This window comes from Bos javanicus, chromosome 8, assembly GCF_032452875.1.
Source record: "Bos javanicus breed banteng chromosome 8, ARS-OSU_banteng_1.0, whole genome shotgun sequence".
NCBI lineage: Eukaryota > Metazoa > Chordata > Mammalia > Artiodactyla > Bovidae > Bos > Bos javanicus.
Window position 1 is genome coordinate 20,950,053 of NC_083875.1, and position 17,453 is coordinate 20,967,505.

At 40.5% G+C, this 17,453-nt stretch overlaps 1 protein-coding gene across 6 annotated transcripts in view; it reads left to right on the forward strand.

Moving 5' to 3' along the window:
- Positions 1 to 17,453, forward strand: part of ELAVL2 (ELAV like RNA binding protein 2) — a 141,490-nt gene that overhangs the window by 45,777 nt on the left and 78,260 nt on the right. For 4 of the 6 annotated variants that reach the window (XM_061425130.1, XM_061425131.1, XM_061425132.1 and 1 more), the window contains exon 2: positions 16,021 to 16,111. The exons of the other annotated variants lie outside the window; for them this stretch is intronic. In XM_061425130.1, the coding sequence (XP_061281114.1) occupies positions 16,040 to 16,111 (72 nt within the window). In that variant the 5' untranslated portion in view covers positions 16,021 to 16,039. The remainder of the gene's footprint in view (positions 1 to 16,020; positions 16,112 to 17,453) is intronic. 6 annotated transcript variants of the gene reach the window in all.

A 17,453-nucleotide genomic window follows, 5' to 3' on the forward strand; every position in this document is an offset into this window, starting at 1 on the left:
AGAGACACGGGTTCAGTCCTTGGGTTGAGAAGATCCCCTGAAAAAGGAAATGTTAACCTGCTCCAGGATTCCTGCCTGGGAAATCTGTTCTGTTAGACAGAGGAGCCTGGCAGACTACAGCCCATGCGGTTGTAAAGAGTGGGCACACGACTGAGCGACTGAACACACACATACACATCTGAGGTTTTTCACAGTGGGCAGTGTACTTTGCACATTTAGGAATTCATGCCTCTGACCCTTACTATAAAGATTGGACTGGAAGTTAATGAGGTTGTTTTTTTTTTTTTTTTTAAGGAAAGTTACCATGGATTCTGGGGGGAAACAATAGCATTAAAGTAATACTCTGCAACCCTAAATATAAATATTGGCAGTAGATAAAGCATAATTTAATGTGTCCTATAAAACCCTCAGTTTTTTTTTCTTTTTTTTTTTTAGTTCCTTTGGCTTTTTTAACTGTGGCTTTTAGTTAAGGAGAAGAGGTGAAAACTAGTTTTCTCTTAATCTCCCTCTGAAATTACTGAAACTTTGCATCCTTAGTTCAGGAGATCCTAGAGGAGACCATTATTAGGCATTGGGTGGTGGTGTCTTTTGCTTTGTTCAGCCTTCTATTTCTAGAGTATTCTTTATTTCCGGAGAATTGGAAAGAATGGTGAGTCAATTACTTAGGATGTTACCGAAATTGTAATTGTTATGATATTGCCAAATGGGCCTAGGGACAGTTTTGCAGTTCTTTGAAAACTCACAGTGGAAACAAAATAGCAGTTCGGGCCCTAGAAGAATGCATGCAGCCTAGCCCCTGGCGGTTCATTCCTTCAGCCCCCGCCCAGGTTAGGCATTCACCCCCTGGGAAAGTGGCCAGTCCTAGGCAGGCTTTCTGTAGGCCCTGGATTGCTTTTGTCCCACTGCCTGCCCACTCTGCAGGGTTGAAACAGGTTTTCATGAGAATCTATTTGGGTAAACTGAAGGCAGCAGGGAAAGTGTGAAGTAAGACCTTTTTACACTTCTGTTCTGTCCCTCCTTACCCTCTATTCTGCTTCCAAAATATAAATTGTGGTATGTCATGAGACAGTGTTCAGAGAAGATGACCTTGAAATTTGCTTGTATTCTGTCAAGGGCTTCTGGTAAAATGCAAGGTAATTTTTATCTTTTTCTGGGTGGATCACCCCCCTGCCTGCTCCACATCCTGGGGATAAAGCACCTAATATGTCCCTTCCATTCTTTATGGTCTCAAAATATTTAATTAGATCTGACTTTTTCCTTAGTCTCTGGAAAGGACAGGATATACTTAGTTCTATATGGACAGGATGGTTTTCAGTTAGTCTTAATCGGGGAGTATAACATGCCAAAATAAATCTCCTTTTAAGAGTGTTCTGAATGTAAGTGGCGGTCTTAATTAGGATGTATTAATACACAGAATTGGAGCCTTTTCTTGGGCCATCGCAATGTAGAATCTTAGTTCCCCAACAGGGATCAAACACGTGCCCCATGCACTGGAATGCCAGTAAAGCTTCAGTCCTTTTTATGCTTAGTCCTTGGAATACTTCATAGATAAATAGGTCCAAGATGAAAAATGCTGAGTTTTGAGCAACATGATATATCAAAAGTAGTTAAGATGAATTCATTCCACTCTAGCCCATCCTTGGTGCATCTCTGTGCAGTACCTATGGTGACATTTTCGCATGTTTTATACTGGGGATATTCTTGTCATTTCTATTCTCCCACGCACTTGCCAATATTCTGGTCTTCTGAACCTCTCTGTCACCATAGTAGAAAAGCTGTGCACCCTTCAGTAAGTTTGACCTTTAGGCTGTGATGATCCAGCCCTTGCAGGTCTTGCAGGGACCAGGACATGCAGGCCAAAGAGAAAAGCTGGTGCTGGAGGGAACAGTGGAGAACATGATCCATTTGAAGGGCAACCTGCTGACTCAGAGCTCTGTGGGAATATGGCCTCTGTTGCCAATCTGTTTATTTTTTATTTTTTTAAAGAGAAGCCGGGAATCTATTAAATAAATGTGAAATTGCTAAAATGGTAAAGTTTTATACGTTGAACACTACTAATTAAAAAAAAAAGACATAAACCAAATAACATATATTTGCGGGTTAAGTCCACCCGCTGGTGTTCAGTTGTGACTCTGACCTCAAGGTCTTGAGCCTGACTGCTTGTTTCCGTCTACCTCTTGGCTTTCCTCCGAGAAGCATATGCATGGTTGTATGTGGTCATTATGAATATTTTTTTGGCTCCCTTTCCTTACAACGTTTAGATGTGATCCTATAACCTGTTAATAACTTTGTGTATGAATTAAACGAAGTCCACTGTTGTCTTATATTTTTCATTTTATTTAAGCATCTGACTCAGCCAGGTGAGAATTTGGGTAATACCTTAATTAGGAAAATTTCTGTCTACCTACCCCACATTTTCTTCCTGCTGGTCACAAGCACTGTTAGTTCCTGTTCGCCACGCCACTGGTGTATGATTAACTGCAGACCACAAAGAGCGTTAAAAGAGCCCTCCCCCGGCTGTTGTCATTTCTGTTAGCCCTATTGATTAGATCTTAGTTCATGTGTAGCCAGTTTGGACAGATAAACAAGAGGATTCATTTGTTTGCCTTTTGGTCAGTTCCTAATGCAGGAGACCAGTCATTTTTAGTCTCAGCAAGTCAAGATATGGGTTATTTTCAGTCCGAACAAAGAGTACTACTGGTGAAATTGTATTGGTGAAATACTGCTGTGTCTTGGCCAGTGATGCATAGTAATTGTTCTTTCTTGATCTGATGGCAGTGAAACTCACTCTAATGAGTGTTCCAGCTCAGAGAAAGTTTTGTCCAGTCTTAATTTACTACTGCTGCTTCTACTTCAATGATTCCCTTCCTCTGTCCTTGCTATTCTTGAAGTACGGAATGAAGAGTATCCTTTTTCCTCAACACACTTCTAAGGCCTGCCAGCCTTTGTCGTGAATCTTGGGCTTTAGCCTGAGACAAGATAGCTTTAAAAAGCATGCTTGAGTATAGAAAATCACATTTGAAGCCATTCTACTTCCCTTATATTGATGATTCTCAACCAGAGATTGACAATCAGAATCAAGTCAAGAAACTCTTTAAAATTTGTGTGAGAGTGTACTTGAGTAGATCTCCACTCTCTTTACAGAACAAGTGAAAATTTGGGTTTGGGGTTATAGTCTCAAGGATGGCTTGAGAATTTTGTTTGTTTGGCTTGAGGATTTTGTTGTTTGTTTTTAATCTATCTGTGAATAAAATAGTAGCTGATGGTAAAAATGTTTCCTTTTAGGCTGATCTGAAATAGATTGCAGTCATAATTGCTCTGGACTGGTATGTTACTTGTTACATAGTAGGTACTTTTCTGAAAGTCTTGTCTGAGGTAAAATACTGTGCTTTTGCTGCCAAGCAATTTAAGTGTTCAATCTGCTTTAGTGAGAAAATTCTTGTAAAGAAACTTGCTCTTTATATGGGATAAAAGTATGGCAGAAAGTGGGTACCAGGAAACTCTTAGTGGTCCTAAATCAGGAAAAATTTTCAGCTTGTGCTTCTTTGTAACTTCATATTTTCCTAATGAGGCAGAAATCCAGTTTAATGTTTAATTGGGAAAGCTGTATATAATCTCTTGTTATCCTTTAGCATTTTAAACACCGGGAAGCAAGATGCTTCATTTCTGCTCAAATATATGTCAGGCTCAGATGTTTAAGTTAGCAGTGGTAGTTTCCATGGCAGCAGTGACTCTGCCCTTTTATCTTTTTCTTAGCACAATATTTAGCATAGGTTGTCCAGAGAGATTATTATTCCTGGCTGTGGGTTCTTAAAGACTTCTGCTGAGCCTTTGACATCTCTGGGTGAAGCTGTGGTCCAGAGAAGCTCCCCGAGGGGTAGGACGTGAGTCTGTTTTGTGTATCCTTGCTTTCATAGCATCTTGCACAGGATACCTGTCACATCTGGTGAATAAGGGGCGTTGCTTTTCTGCCCTGGTGGTTTCTTCTGTACTCCCAGCTTCCTGAGACCTTGGCTGGGCTGGAAGAGAGAGATTAACTCTCGATGTGGTTTTGTTTTTTTACTTTCATGGTGAAGCCTCCTTTGTTTTTAACTGTGATGTGATGACAACGGACCACTCCTGTAGTCCCCTCTCTTCCTTCTGAGGCTTGTGGTGTTTTAACAAAGGCTTGTAGCTAGAAATTTTTTTTTTTTTAAAGCTGATTCAACTTGATGCTTGAGCTCATAATAGAAGAATTAGTAGGTGTATCTGGAAAGGGACATGTGTGTTTGTTAGGGGTGGGGGACTACCTAGAATATGTCTACCTTCCTTCCCCTTCATTGACAACCTGAGGTGACTCTTGCTACTCCAGATGTATAGAGTTGCAATAGAAGGTTTCCTGCTTGGCAGGGAAGGTAAAACCGCATGAAAAAAAATTCCATAAATAAGTGGGAATTTTTTTTTTTTTTTTTTTTACTCATTACCTTGAATTGCACTTCTCTGCACTGATGTGCTTTCTTTTATGGGTCCTGTGCACTTTGATCGCAGAAGAGACTGAAGGTGAGTGTGGGCTAATAGCTCAGAGGAGGAGTATCCGTCTTGGGTCTCAGCTTAGCTGCTCACAGAGGGCTTCCTTCCTGGAGGCGTTGTGCCTCCTTTCGTGTGCTGAGGATGTTTCCATTCCCAGGAGAAGAAAGGTAGTGAGACTCTTGAGGGTGGAGAGAGGAACGTGAGTATCAGTGGGAAGCAGCCTGGATGTGAGAGGAACCGCTGGGAGATTGTTAGAGCCTCGTGTGTGATGGGGCATGGTGGGTGGGCATTCCCCTGGAGAGGGAGGTGGGGACCAGCTCAAGTGCCGACGATGCCCCCTCTGCAGGCTGAGATGGTACTTTGTAGGCAATGTGGGGTCAGTGTGAAGGCCTGAGAAACAGAAATGGTCCTGGGATGCTGTTTTTAGGTAGATCATAGTAGCAGTGGAATGGAGGATGGATTGGAGAAGGGACAAGCCCGGAAGCAGAGATCAGGTAGGAGGCTTCAGACACAGTCTCAGCACTGGTTACAAATCCTAGTTCTTCTTCTATTTAATACCTGATTAGACTTTTGAAATTCTGAAATCCATTTGTAAATGGAAGCTAATGTATACAGCTCATAGTGCACGAGATGACTAAGTGGGATTTTTGTCTGTAAAATATGTAGCTTCAAGCCTTTCCTAGACTAAGGAATAAATGCTAATTTTCCTTCCTTGCTTTTCCTTATTTCAGTCATAGGATTCACTAAATTCTGCTTCAGGAGGTGGTCAGATCATCTTTCCTGTAGCAAAAGATCCCTAAATCCTTTGGAGGGTTTAAGAGGATGCCTTATTTATTTTTTATTTTAATTAAACATAAAGCCTAGTGTAGGCTCAGTTGTTCATTCATGTCCGATTCTTTGTGGCCCCATGGACTGTAGCTCACTAGGCTCCTCTGTCCCTGGGATTCTTCAGGCAAGTATACTGCTTTGCCATTTCCTTCTCCAGGGGAATCTTCCTGACCCAGGGATCAAACCCACGCCTTCTGTCTTCTTGTATTAGCTGGCTTAGGAAATGTTTAAATTCCGGTCATTTTGAAAATCATAAGAGGAGAAAGATGGTGGGAGGCCATGGAGTTGTGTGTGGAATTGTATGGAACACTGATCTGTGAATTGTGGAAACTGTGACAGCATGCAGCACATCTCAGTGTGCAGCTTGTCGAGCTAGATTCTAGAGTACCGCTGTGAATGAGACTCTGTTCCCTTTCTGCCCTGTATTGTAAATAACTCTGAGTATGAGGAGAAGATGCTTGTGTCATCCTTGGAATTCTTAGCTAGTGAGGTAGCAGTTTCTAATCTTAAATAGTAAAGTTCCAAGAGACTGAGCAGCTGATGAGAAGACTAAGTTCAGGAGAGTGGAACCTGTGTACTGCTTTGCGGGTGTGTATGGGCTGTACTCTTTAAGATAAAATAGACAAGGCTGTAATTCCGATGTGGAACGTTTAGGCTGTTGGCACTGTATGTACTAATTTGGAGGTCGGGGGTTGAAAATTGCAGCATTTTAAGTAAAAATTCTAATCCTCCTCAGTCACCATTTGTGACCACATGCTAAGTATAGTTTAAGGTAGCATGTGCATCGGGTCACAGGAGTTGACAGTCATGACCGGGCAGTCTTCACACTGAGCTTTCTGTCTACCCGTGTTCCCTTTTCATGTTGAGAAGCTCCCAGTGCAGCTCTGCACTCTGTTGCCCATTTAAACATGAAAACAAAACAACTGCGCCATAACCTAAAAGACAGGTAAGCAAGTCCTCTATGCCAGCACTTCAAGATGCATCTTCCTTTGCCCAGCAATCATGATAATAGCACTTGAAAATTTGTAAAGTGCATGCACATATTATCTGTCTAAATTATATGCATATAATTGAAGCTTTTATAGAAAACAAGCCTCTTTACTTCCTCTGCCTCTTACCAGAGTAGAAATAATTCAAAAGCTAGATTAAAACATTTTTTTTTCTTGTTAAAATATAGCATTTGATCGCACACGTGCCCCACCTTCCCCACTTCAAACCTATAGGAGATGCTTCTCTTCAACTTTGGAACTACGTATGTACATATGTAAACAGGTTCTGTACTTCATGCTCACACATTTGCTTCATTGTCCATTTGTACAGTAGGGGGACTTGGCCCAGTGCACTTTGAGATACATTCAAGCGTTTACTTCAGATGTGCTTTAGCTTAGGGATAAGGTAACTTGTGAAGTGGGAAGTCTGACAGCAGTTGAAGTGACAGTCATTGGCAGGGAACCCAAGCACCTTAACTCCTTTTCGTGCTGGAGAGAGCTTTGAGTCCTTTGTTTTCTGTGTCTGAAAGTGCACACTTTCCAACATCTTAAATGTTGAATCCATCTGCTGAGAATTTTTTTAAATTAAATTTTATTGGAATATAGCTGCTTTACAATGTTGTGTTAGTTTCTCATGTACAGCAGAGTAAATCAGTTATACGCATACGTATATTCCCTCTTTTAGATTTCCTTGCCGTTTAGGTCACCACGGATCACTGAGTAGAATTCCCTGTGCTATAGAGTAGGTTCCCATTAGTTACCTGTTTTGTACATAGTAGTGTTATATATAAACATGAACTCTTTTGTAGGCAGCATATTAACCAGAAATTTACTTGTGACCCTCTCCTTTAGGCCCCCTCCCCCAATTGGAATGTCTAGAAGTGAAAATAACACTTTATCTGAATGCAGATTCTTGCCCCTTCCCGAAATGCCGTAAATAACCAGAAGCTTTTGTACTTGTTTTTCCTAGCTGGGATGTAGCTTTTTAAGAACACCATCTTTTGAGGAGGAGGGGAAGAGAAGATGGACCAAAGGAAATAAAGTATCTTTCTTAGTGTGAATCATGTTTTTTAAGATGCTCCAACTTTCTGTGCTAAATAATTCATAGTGGTGTTGCTAAATCAAATGTAGCTATCTCTTGGGAGTCTCAGGACTTCAACATCAACTGAAAAGAAAAATACATTGCATAGGTGAATACCAGTGAAGTGTTCCACTTGCCAGGAGAGGAAAGAAGCTGGCCCTCTGTGCTGACCACGGTTTATGCTCCCACAAATCCTACTGTGGACGGGGGAGAGCCCCTTGGTCATGTCTAAAGGTAGTATCTAGTATTTTCAGTTTCTTTAAAGTTCAACAGAAGTATTTGTAGCCTCCCAGCATTATGAAGAAAACATTTCTTGTTCTGTTGACATTTTATTTTGTTCACTTTAGTTTGGTATAAGCTACTTGGGGTTAAACACTTAACTATAGTTTTTGGTTTTCTGTGTGTACATTCTGCCAGATGACACTTAAGAGTAAAATAACCTTAGTGGCCAGATGGAGTATTGTGGCCCTTTATAACACTTCTGAGTTAAAAAACAATATTTGTGACTGTAAACCTTCCTTGTCTTTTATATTCCCTTTAAGACTAGGCATACTTGCTCTTTTGGAGCTCAAATATGACAGTATTTTAGTGGCTGTATCCTACAGAGGAGCTATGTTTTTAACCTACCTAATGAAAACACTCAACTACTGGGATTAATTTGAGGATTTCCAATCAGCCTTTTACAATTTGTACAACCCTGAGGGGGTTCTCCTTAGCTATGACTTTTGCAGAAGAATGTGAAGTTAATCCAATTTCTATGTTGATTACTACGTTAACTGTCTTAATTTAGCAATTCAAATTTATCTGCCTTTTCCAAACAAGAACCCTGCTACAAAACTGTGGGAGTAGTTGATTTTCTTCTTACTATGTTCATGTCCTATTTTAGGTTCTACAGCCAAATAATGGCGTAGAAATTAATAATGCCCACTGAGGTTGGAATGATTCATCACTAGATGACAGTGTATTCTAGCCTGTAACCAAGATTAAACTAACCCCTGGCCTGACCTTGACTACTGTGGAGAGGGGTGGGTGGGTGGGGGTGTGTGGGTGGGTGTGTGTGTGTGTAACCCTGTTGAAGATTATAGATTTAAAGTTTAATTACATATCACAGAAATGTAAGTTATTCTCATTATTTTCATGCATCATCTACTTTGTTTTACCTTTTGGGGTGAACTTTTGAGGGTTTTCTTTTTGAACTCTGAGCCTTAGGGGCTGTCGTAGTTACAAATCAGTGGCTGACGTATTACTGAGAGTTGCGTCTTTTGAATTAGTCTGCTTTTTATAGATTTTGCATTTGCTATTAAATGTTTCACTTGCAGAATTCTTTTAAAGACCCCATAGATAAAGTGAATAACTCTTGATTTAATATTTTTAAACTCAGATTTTCAAATGTTGGATTTCTTTAAGGAGATCTACTCCCAAAGTAAGACGCTAACTTTCTATAAAAGCTAATCCTTTTCTTAATCATCATGAATTCTTAGTGGCCAGAAAGATGAATTGATTCGAATGTGAGTAGTTAGAATCTAAAGCAGTTTCTCGATAATGGATTTAAATAGTTGGTTGTTGTTGTTCAGTCGCCTAGTCGTGTCTGACTGTTCGTGGCTCCATGGACTGCAGCGTGCCAGGCTTCCCTGTCCCTCACCATCTCCTGGAGTTTGCTCAGAGTCCTGTCCATTGAATCGGTGATGCCATCCAGCCATCTCATCATCTTTTTACTGATGTAATTAAACTAACGCATTGATGACATGTTTCCTGCTGGGTTTGTCCACTTCTCCCCTGGTATCACCCTGATTGGAATCACTGTCATCCTGCATCTTGGTTACTGCAGTTGTTTCTTGGTTGGTCTTCTTGTTTCCAAAGTTGCTGAGCTCTCCCACACAAACATGCCCAGTTTATTTTCACAGTAGCCACCTTTTCTGCTCAAAACCTTTTCTATGGTTCACTTTCTTGTGGCGGCCTTTGATGAAGTTGAGGATAACTGCCCCAAAGTATGTTACTTTGGCATATTTAATATCTTAAGCTGAAGGAGTTTGAGAAAATAACAGAAGTAGAAAGGTCATTCTAACCTCCTCCCTCTCCTTTTTTCTCTGAAATAGGTAGTAAAATTCCCATGTTGAAGGAACCCTCCCTGTACTAAGAGGAAGGAAGGCATTCTTAACATCAGTACAGTGATTTGGGGCCTGGAAATCTTGAACAAGCATACTTTGTTAAACTAACCCTTATCTTCCTACTTTGGGCTTTCCTGGTAGCTTAGCTGATAAAGAATCTGCTGGCAATGTAGGAGACCCTAGTTCAATTACTGGGTCAGGAAGTCCCCTTGGAGAAGGGATAAGCTAACCACGCCAGTATTCTTGGTCTTCCCTGGTGGCTCAGCCAGTAAAGAATGTGCCTGTAGTATGGAGACCTGGGTTAATACCTGGATGGGGAAGATCCCCTGGAGGAGGGCATGGTAACCCACTCCAGTGTTCTTGCTTGGAGAATCTCCATGGACAGAGAGGAGCCTGGCGGGTCCCAGTCCATGGGGTCGCAAAGAGTCAGACGTGACTGAGCGACTAAGCACAGCACATCTTCTTAGTTCCATCCTTATCACTCACTACCCCCAACCCAAACCGCCGTCTAGTCAAGTCTTTACACATCTGTTGTTTCTTTATCTAAGAGAGGTATATAAACTTCTTGCTCAGATTACTTCTCTCTTGTGAAGGCTCCCGTGTACATGTATAAATAAATTAAATAAAATTTGTATGATCTTCTCCTATTAATTTGTCAGTCTAATTTGCAGACCCAGCCAGAACCCTAAGAGTGTTGAAGGAAACGTCTTCCTCCTCTACACCTCAAAGGTCCTGTATGTCTGGCTTTCCACCTCTTAGACTCATCTCTCTCTAGCCTCCTCCTAGCTTCACCCTGGCTGGTCTCTGCCTGGTTTGTCTTCGAGATATCCCCATGGGGATGTATTTATTTGCTTATAAATCTTTAACAAACTAACCATAAACTTGGTGCTTAAAACAACACGGATTTATTAGCTTGCAGTTCTGAAGGGCAGAATCCCGTGACATGGGTCTCTTGGGCTATCATCAGGGTATTGGCAGGGCTGCATTCCATCTGGAGATGCTGGGGGAATCTTTCCCCTTGCCTTTTTCAGCTTCTGGAGGCTGCCCACATTCCTTGGTTGATGGCTCCCTTCCATCTTCAAAGCCAGTGACTGTGGGTTGAGTCTTTTTCAGGTTGTATCACTCTGATACCAGCTCTCCAGCCTCCGTTTTCCATTCATGTGGAGTCTTCTGATTACCCTGGGCCCAACTGATAATCCAGGATAATCTTCCCATCTCAGGGCCATCTGATGAGCAACATTAATTCCATATGTATGTTAATTCCCTGTCATGTAACATAGTCACATATTTCAGAGTTGAGGGTGTGGGCATCTAAGGTGAGCTGATATTCTGCCCACCACAGGGGTGCTTCAGATCAGATCAGATCAGTTGCTCAGTCGTGTCCGACTCTTTGCGACCCCATGAATCCCAGCACGCCAGGCCTCCCTGTCCATCACCAACTCCCGGAGTTCACTCAGACTCACGTCCATTGAGTCAGTGATGCCATCCAGCCATCTCATCCTCTGTCATCCCCTTTACCTCTCTTTTAAATCTTGCCTGAAGGCTCATCTTCTCACTGAGACCTCCTGTTTAATACTGGAAACTGTCCATTCTTTATCTCCACATTTTCAGCCCTCTTACTTGGCTCTACATTTTCTTTTATTCCAAAGCACACTTATTTCCAGCTAATACACAGTTTTATATATGTGTACACCTCCTGTTGCAGGTGTACACTCCAGGATATTTCTTCACTGCTGCCTCTGAAGCATGTAGGACAGTCCTTAGTTTGTGGGCGTTGTGAACTAATGTTTGTTGAACGAATGGGTGAATGAACAGAGGGTGAACCTTAAGCAAATCTTTTTCACAGGATCTTTGCTTTCGTGTTGCCCGGCATGGAAGCCTGATATGGACCTAGAATGAAGGGGAGGACTTGGGACCGACCCCTAAACTCACACTTTACTCTCTCACCTCAAAGCTTTTAGTTCTGCCAGCTCTAGAACTACAAAACCTCAGAAATCAGAAAGACTGGCGTCAGAAGGACTCTGTAGGAGCCATAAAGGGCCAAGAGACAGAGAAATGTTCGCATTCGCTGCCAAAGAACATTCTCCCTGTGAGTCCTGCAGCTGTCTGGGGCAGTGTCTCTGGCAGCTCTTGGACCCTTGTTGGCCCCAAGGCGAAAAATCTGAGCTCGACAAGGCTGAAGAATCCATGGAGCTGGAGGCAGCTAAAATGGTATGGGAGTGGGGCGGGGAGTTGACAGGGATTCCAGGATTGAGGATATCCCATGAAGTGTAAAGCTGCAAACCTTTATTCCTTTAGGAACCACATAGCAAAGTGAAGGGGTTTAAAGAAAACAAAGAAATGGCTTATTCTTGTAGCCAACATGCCAGTGCCATGATTTGAGTGCTTGGTTGACCCTTCTGTTGTTTTAATTCAACAAAGCCGAAATGTATCCTGAAAATGCCATTTTAGTGATTTGAATGGGAAAGATAAAACATTCTGTAGGCATGGTGTTTGCTAGACAGATGACCCACCTTGCTGCTTACCCAGCTCTCATTTGTGAACTCTAATTATTCACTTCGCTGATTATTTCGAGAGCTTTAGCTCCTTGCCTTGAGTTCCTCAAAGGAACATGCCTTTTGGCCATAGCTGCTGCCTTTTTTTTGTAGTGGGTTCTGCTCTTAAACTAGAGATACTGTTTCCTTTCTCCTTGTAACTTGGCCTTTACAGAGGTTTGATGTCGTCTGAGGAAAAGCTTTGCACTATACTGATGCTGCCCTGGTTCTGTGTTAGTCGAGAACCCTCTTCCTGTAAATGAATATCCAAGGTCACTCCATCCAAGCCAGACCATTTGAGTATGAGATACTTATCCTTGCCTCTAGCTGTGATTCTTTTTAGAGATCTTACCTTTTATGTTTGCTTGTTATGTTTTCTAGTCTCTATCAGTTAAAAAACCCTTTGAGATCTGTAAGTTAATCCTGATGTATTTTTTAGGTACTTTTGAGTTAAAATTTAATTTTTCTTCACTTCTACCTGTACTTCTGCTGGTTTGTTTGAAGTTAGACCCAGGTTCCAGACACTAGAGCTCGATGACGCTGTTGGCCAGAGGCTTGGAACACATTTGTACCATGTTTTTGGATTTGTCTTGGTTTCTGGCTTTTTTGTAGTGGTCAGGTAGCCATAGCAGGCTCTTGAAATGACAGTATACGACTGATCACTCAAAAGATAGTTTCCTTTGTTGTGCCATTTAACAAGAATTTAGATTTTAATGGGTGAGGATGGCTAATGCAATACGCCAAAAAAATGAAAATATGGTTTCATAATTATCTGTGGTTCGAAATACCTGAAGTGAGATAGAAAAACAAGCTACCAAGTTTGCATATTATTTACAGAGGTGATTGCCCTTTCATGCTCGAGTTTTTGTTTTTGTTTCCTAAAGGAACTGCTCTTGACCTTAAGTATATTTTTGATTGCTTAGTATGTACAAATCCCGGAGCTGGATATGGAATAGGTGTGACTTGGGGGCCTTCCTGGCAGATAGAACTGTACAGGCAAAGCCAGAAGAAGGTATGGTCTTAAGTGTACTGTGACTGCATGGAGGACAAGGAGCAGTTCATATTTTTAGATGCTTGACTAAGTAGCCTGGTGAAAGCAATTGTCAAGGATCTCAGATGTCTGTAGACTCTTCATATGAGCTGTTTGCACTTTATTTGCTAGGCAGTGGAGAACTATTGAGAGTTTAGGAAAGTCTGTTGGAAATAGTGTAACATGTGAATGAGGATGATGAAGGAAGTTTTGGGAGGCTGTAATTTGGTGGTCCAGATAAGAGATGAGGGCTCAGATCAGGATGGTCTAGGTCTCAGTGGACTGGCTGGTGCAGATAGATAGTCCTCATGAGAATTGTGCAGTAGGCTTTTCTGTGACTTTAAACCACACAGATCTGATCCCTGAATCAAGTGGGTTCTAGGTCTTGGAAACTTTTTTCCCCCTAGCAGATGGTGTACTTAATGAGAATTCTCAGACTGTCTTGATTAGCTGTCTGTCTTGTTTGGTGGCTGTCTGAAGGAGGTTTGAAAATAGGAAAGAAGCTAATTAGTTTTCAGAATTTTTTTATTAGGAAGTTTGGAAAATAGGGACTTTGCTTTTTTTCTTCATATGACCAGGAAGCTGTTAGTCCTAGCTGTGAGCAAACAGTAGCATTGGTTTCCCCAAATCCATTATTGTAAGAAACTTAAGATATTAAAGTATACAGAGGGCCATTTAAGTAAAAACCAGGGTGGGGGGCAGGAATTCCATTTAAAAAGTCTTTTTGGAAATTTGAAAGTAAACTAGGAATGAAAACATAAAGGCCACTTCTTCCCCTGCCCTCCACCCCATCCTTTAAAATCCATGTTCCCACCAAGCTGACACCTCGAGGATCTTTATCTCTCAGAACCAGGGAAAGTTTAGAATAGTCTAGGTCGATCTATGCTCAAGTGTCTTTTCATAAATGATTTCATGAAGAATGACAGGAGAAAAAGTAGTCTTAGTTGGCACAATTGATGTCTAAATTAAGAGGGGAACATACATTGAAACACTTTCTTTAAGCTTTAAAATTAATGGTTCTATGTTGCTGGAATATGGCCTTTTATTTTGCTTCCAAAGAGTTTCAGAGCCAGTAGAATCTATAAATAGTGCACAGCCTGGTTGTCTGTGGTAGACTGAGTAGAGCAGAATTGCCTGTCCTTAAGTGAAGGGGAAGTAGCTTTACATTTTTAGTAACTGAATTGTTGGCCAGCATAAAGGTAAGGGCCATGTGAGCAACTTATTTATAACTTCCCATAAAGGTATGTGTCTGCCTCAAGCAGAGAAACTGTCTGGGGTGCTTGAAATGTAAAAGTGCAGTAGAATCATTTTCCATACACAGCCTTCCTAGCTAGTTGGTGCAATAAAGTGATTGTTCGCCTCCCTGGGGCTTTCAGAAAGAGGGGTGTCAATAGATTAGCTCATTAGCGTCCACTTCTGTGGAATGGAAGGGATGAGGCCATTAAATTTGAATCTGTGGTTTTCTGTAGTGATGAATGTTTAGATATTAACTCCTCAGGGTATGGAGGACATGCATTTAAGCTTGATTTAACCTGTCGGGCGTGGTCCTCCTAAATGGTCTACCTGTGTAGTCTAACTGCCATTAGATTCTTATCAAAACATCGATACTTCATGGCTATGAAAGCATCTTATTTTTTCACAGGTTCAGTTCAACTATAAGTAGTGCTTTTTCTTTTTGTAAAATAAAGAACATACAATCAGACCGAATTCCCTGGTAACAGTGGGAGAAGGGAAGAAGAGTAAAACATTTTTATGGCATCCCGTAAAGAGTATGGTAAACCCTTTAGGTAGATGCCAGAAAATGGAATCCATCGTCACATGTTATAAATTTCATCACATATGCATCAGGGGTAAATCATGTGCAGCCAGGTTTAACTCTAAGGATGAAATTTTTATAATCATAAATATGCAAGTAAAAGACCTTTTCAGCCCTCGTCTGTTGCTTATTTATTTTCATAGACCGAGTTTTTCTGAATATTATGTTGACCATTAAAGTAGCTGCATATATGGCTAAAATGTAAACTTTGGTTTCTTTGCCAATTTTGTGACTCTGTTTAGTATTGGAGCAAGTTGTATTAAGTGGTAAATGGCCCATTAACCATATTGGAGTCCTCATAGCAGCACTTATTTCAAATTGTGCTGGCTTTACAATTTACATATTAAAAAATGTTCACTTGATTTTGTTCAGGGACAAAGCTGACATCCTATATAAACATTACTCCAAACAGTCCTGTTTATTGGTCCAATTATTTCAATTGAAAGATGCTGGTTTACTGCATCTTAGTGTATGTGAAGGGAACTTCCCTGGTGGCTCAGATGGTAAAGCGTGAACTATTCTCAGCAAAACTGTTAGAGATCCTTTGACTGTAGTGGCAGAATAACCTCACAGGGTTTCAATTCACTTTTAATTTTAAGCTCCAGGATTAAGGATCATTTATAGTATAATGTAACAGTGTGGGCAAATATAGCTTTTCTTAATGCCCTTCTGATATTTGGGGGAAAGAATGTTTTTATGCAAGGCATTCACTAATGAATTACATGACTGCCTTTTCTCACTGTAAATATAATTTCATTCACATTTCCTCCCTTCTCCCACATCCTTAAGAGATAGGACAGCATGCAGTGTTTTGCTTCATTTTATTATGAAAAAAAATTTTTTTTAAGATGTGGTTTAAGGTAGTGCTTTAGGATAGATGCCAAGGTAACTAGTTAATACTGTTTTAAAATCAGGCTCTTAATTAAAAATGCTTAATTTGTGCAAGAAAACTACATGTTAAAATGAATTTGGAAAGATTAGATTGGAATTGCCTCAAATTCAATTAAGCCACACTGCATGGACGTGCTGGGAATATCAATACAATCACTGTAAATTTTGTACAAACTGATTTGTTGCATTATCTTGCTCATCTAACATACGGTACTTTTTGTGTCCATATTGCAGACGGCAACTCCAAACTAACATGGCAGTCAGACTGTGTGATGTGGCTTCTCTGCTTAGAAGTGGTTCGTGGGCAGCAGAGCCTTGGACCGGGGTCTGTGGGATTTTTCTTAAATTCTGTAGGCTACTTTTTTTTAGCATGTTGCAGGAGTGCTGAGGCCATACCAAACACTTGAACTTTTCATTTGGCATACGAATTATTCTTACATTTAACCTATTGCGGTATGGCCATCATTAGGATGTAAAGCACATTGCAATTTTAGTGGTATATGTAGTATCAGAACCTGCTTTTGTATGTAACTTTTATTATCTTAATTAGGATTTAGTGCAGCCTCAAAAGAGTGACAAGCTTTTTTAAAAACAAAAAACAAAAGTTTTGGTATGGTCTGAATACTAAGTTACCATAATTTTTTCATTCTGTTTACTATGTATTTTTTTGGTTACTAAATTTTGAAGTTATTTACAATTCCTGATGCTTAAAAAAATGTCAAAATTGTAAATCTGGCTGAAAATTATTTGCCCAGTAACTGTTGAAAGAGTTTGCATTCTGTGAACAGTTGTGTTGAGCCTATCAATGGAATATGCATTATTTGTAAAATATAGCACATTAGTATCATTTTATTCTGAGCAGATGGTCCTATAGCTGAGAGATGCTGTAATTTTCAGCGCACACAGCCTACTGCAGCTGTTCACTTGAATGTTGGCTTAGGAGCTCATTCTTGCCACCTGAGCATGGAAATAAATGTGCAATTAAGTGAGGAGTGTTTGTTGTCCCTGCTAAATCCTGCTAATTTCAGTCAATGAACATTTTATATTTCAAATGCCATCCCAGTGAGCTTTAGTCCGAATCTTGTATTTGGGTCTCATGTAGTCTCCACATATACCCTAAGTTTTTGATTAGTGATTTGTTTTAATTGGCCTTGGCCACTCTCATCTTGCAGATCATTGTTTTCCTGACTGCTGGACAAAGGTTAATCTCACATACATTTTCCTGTGGAAAGAGTGACCCTGGGCTAATATTCTATAAACTGGAACGGTTATGCTTTATTAGCAAATCTGAAACCTCCTTTCGCAGTTTCAGATAAATTGGTTAATTATAATAAAATGCATATCTTGAATTGCTTCCGGTTGTTTTTTTCCCCCCAATACAGATTTCCAAAGGTTTCTTTATTTCTCTTCACCTCCCTAAAGTATTCTCTGAAAATACATACTTGAGATAGGTAGTTTCTAGCTTGCAGAGTAAAGAACCCATTTCTTTTGAAAAGGAAATGAAGTTTTGGAAGGGGTTATAGTTGGTTTGACATTTCATAGATAGGCTGGATTTTTGTCTCCTGTTTTTTATCCTGACAGCACGGCTCTTGTCCAGTCTGACCAGTCTCAATCTGTTCAGTTGACCAGTCGCAATCTACCCTGTGCTGCCTTCTTTTATAAACATC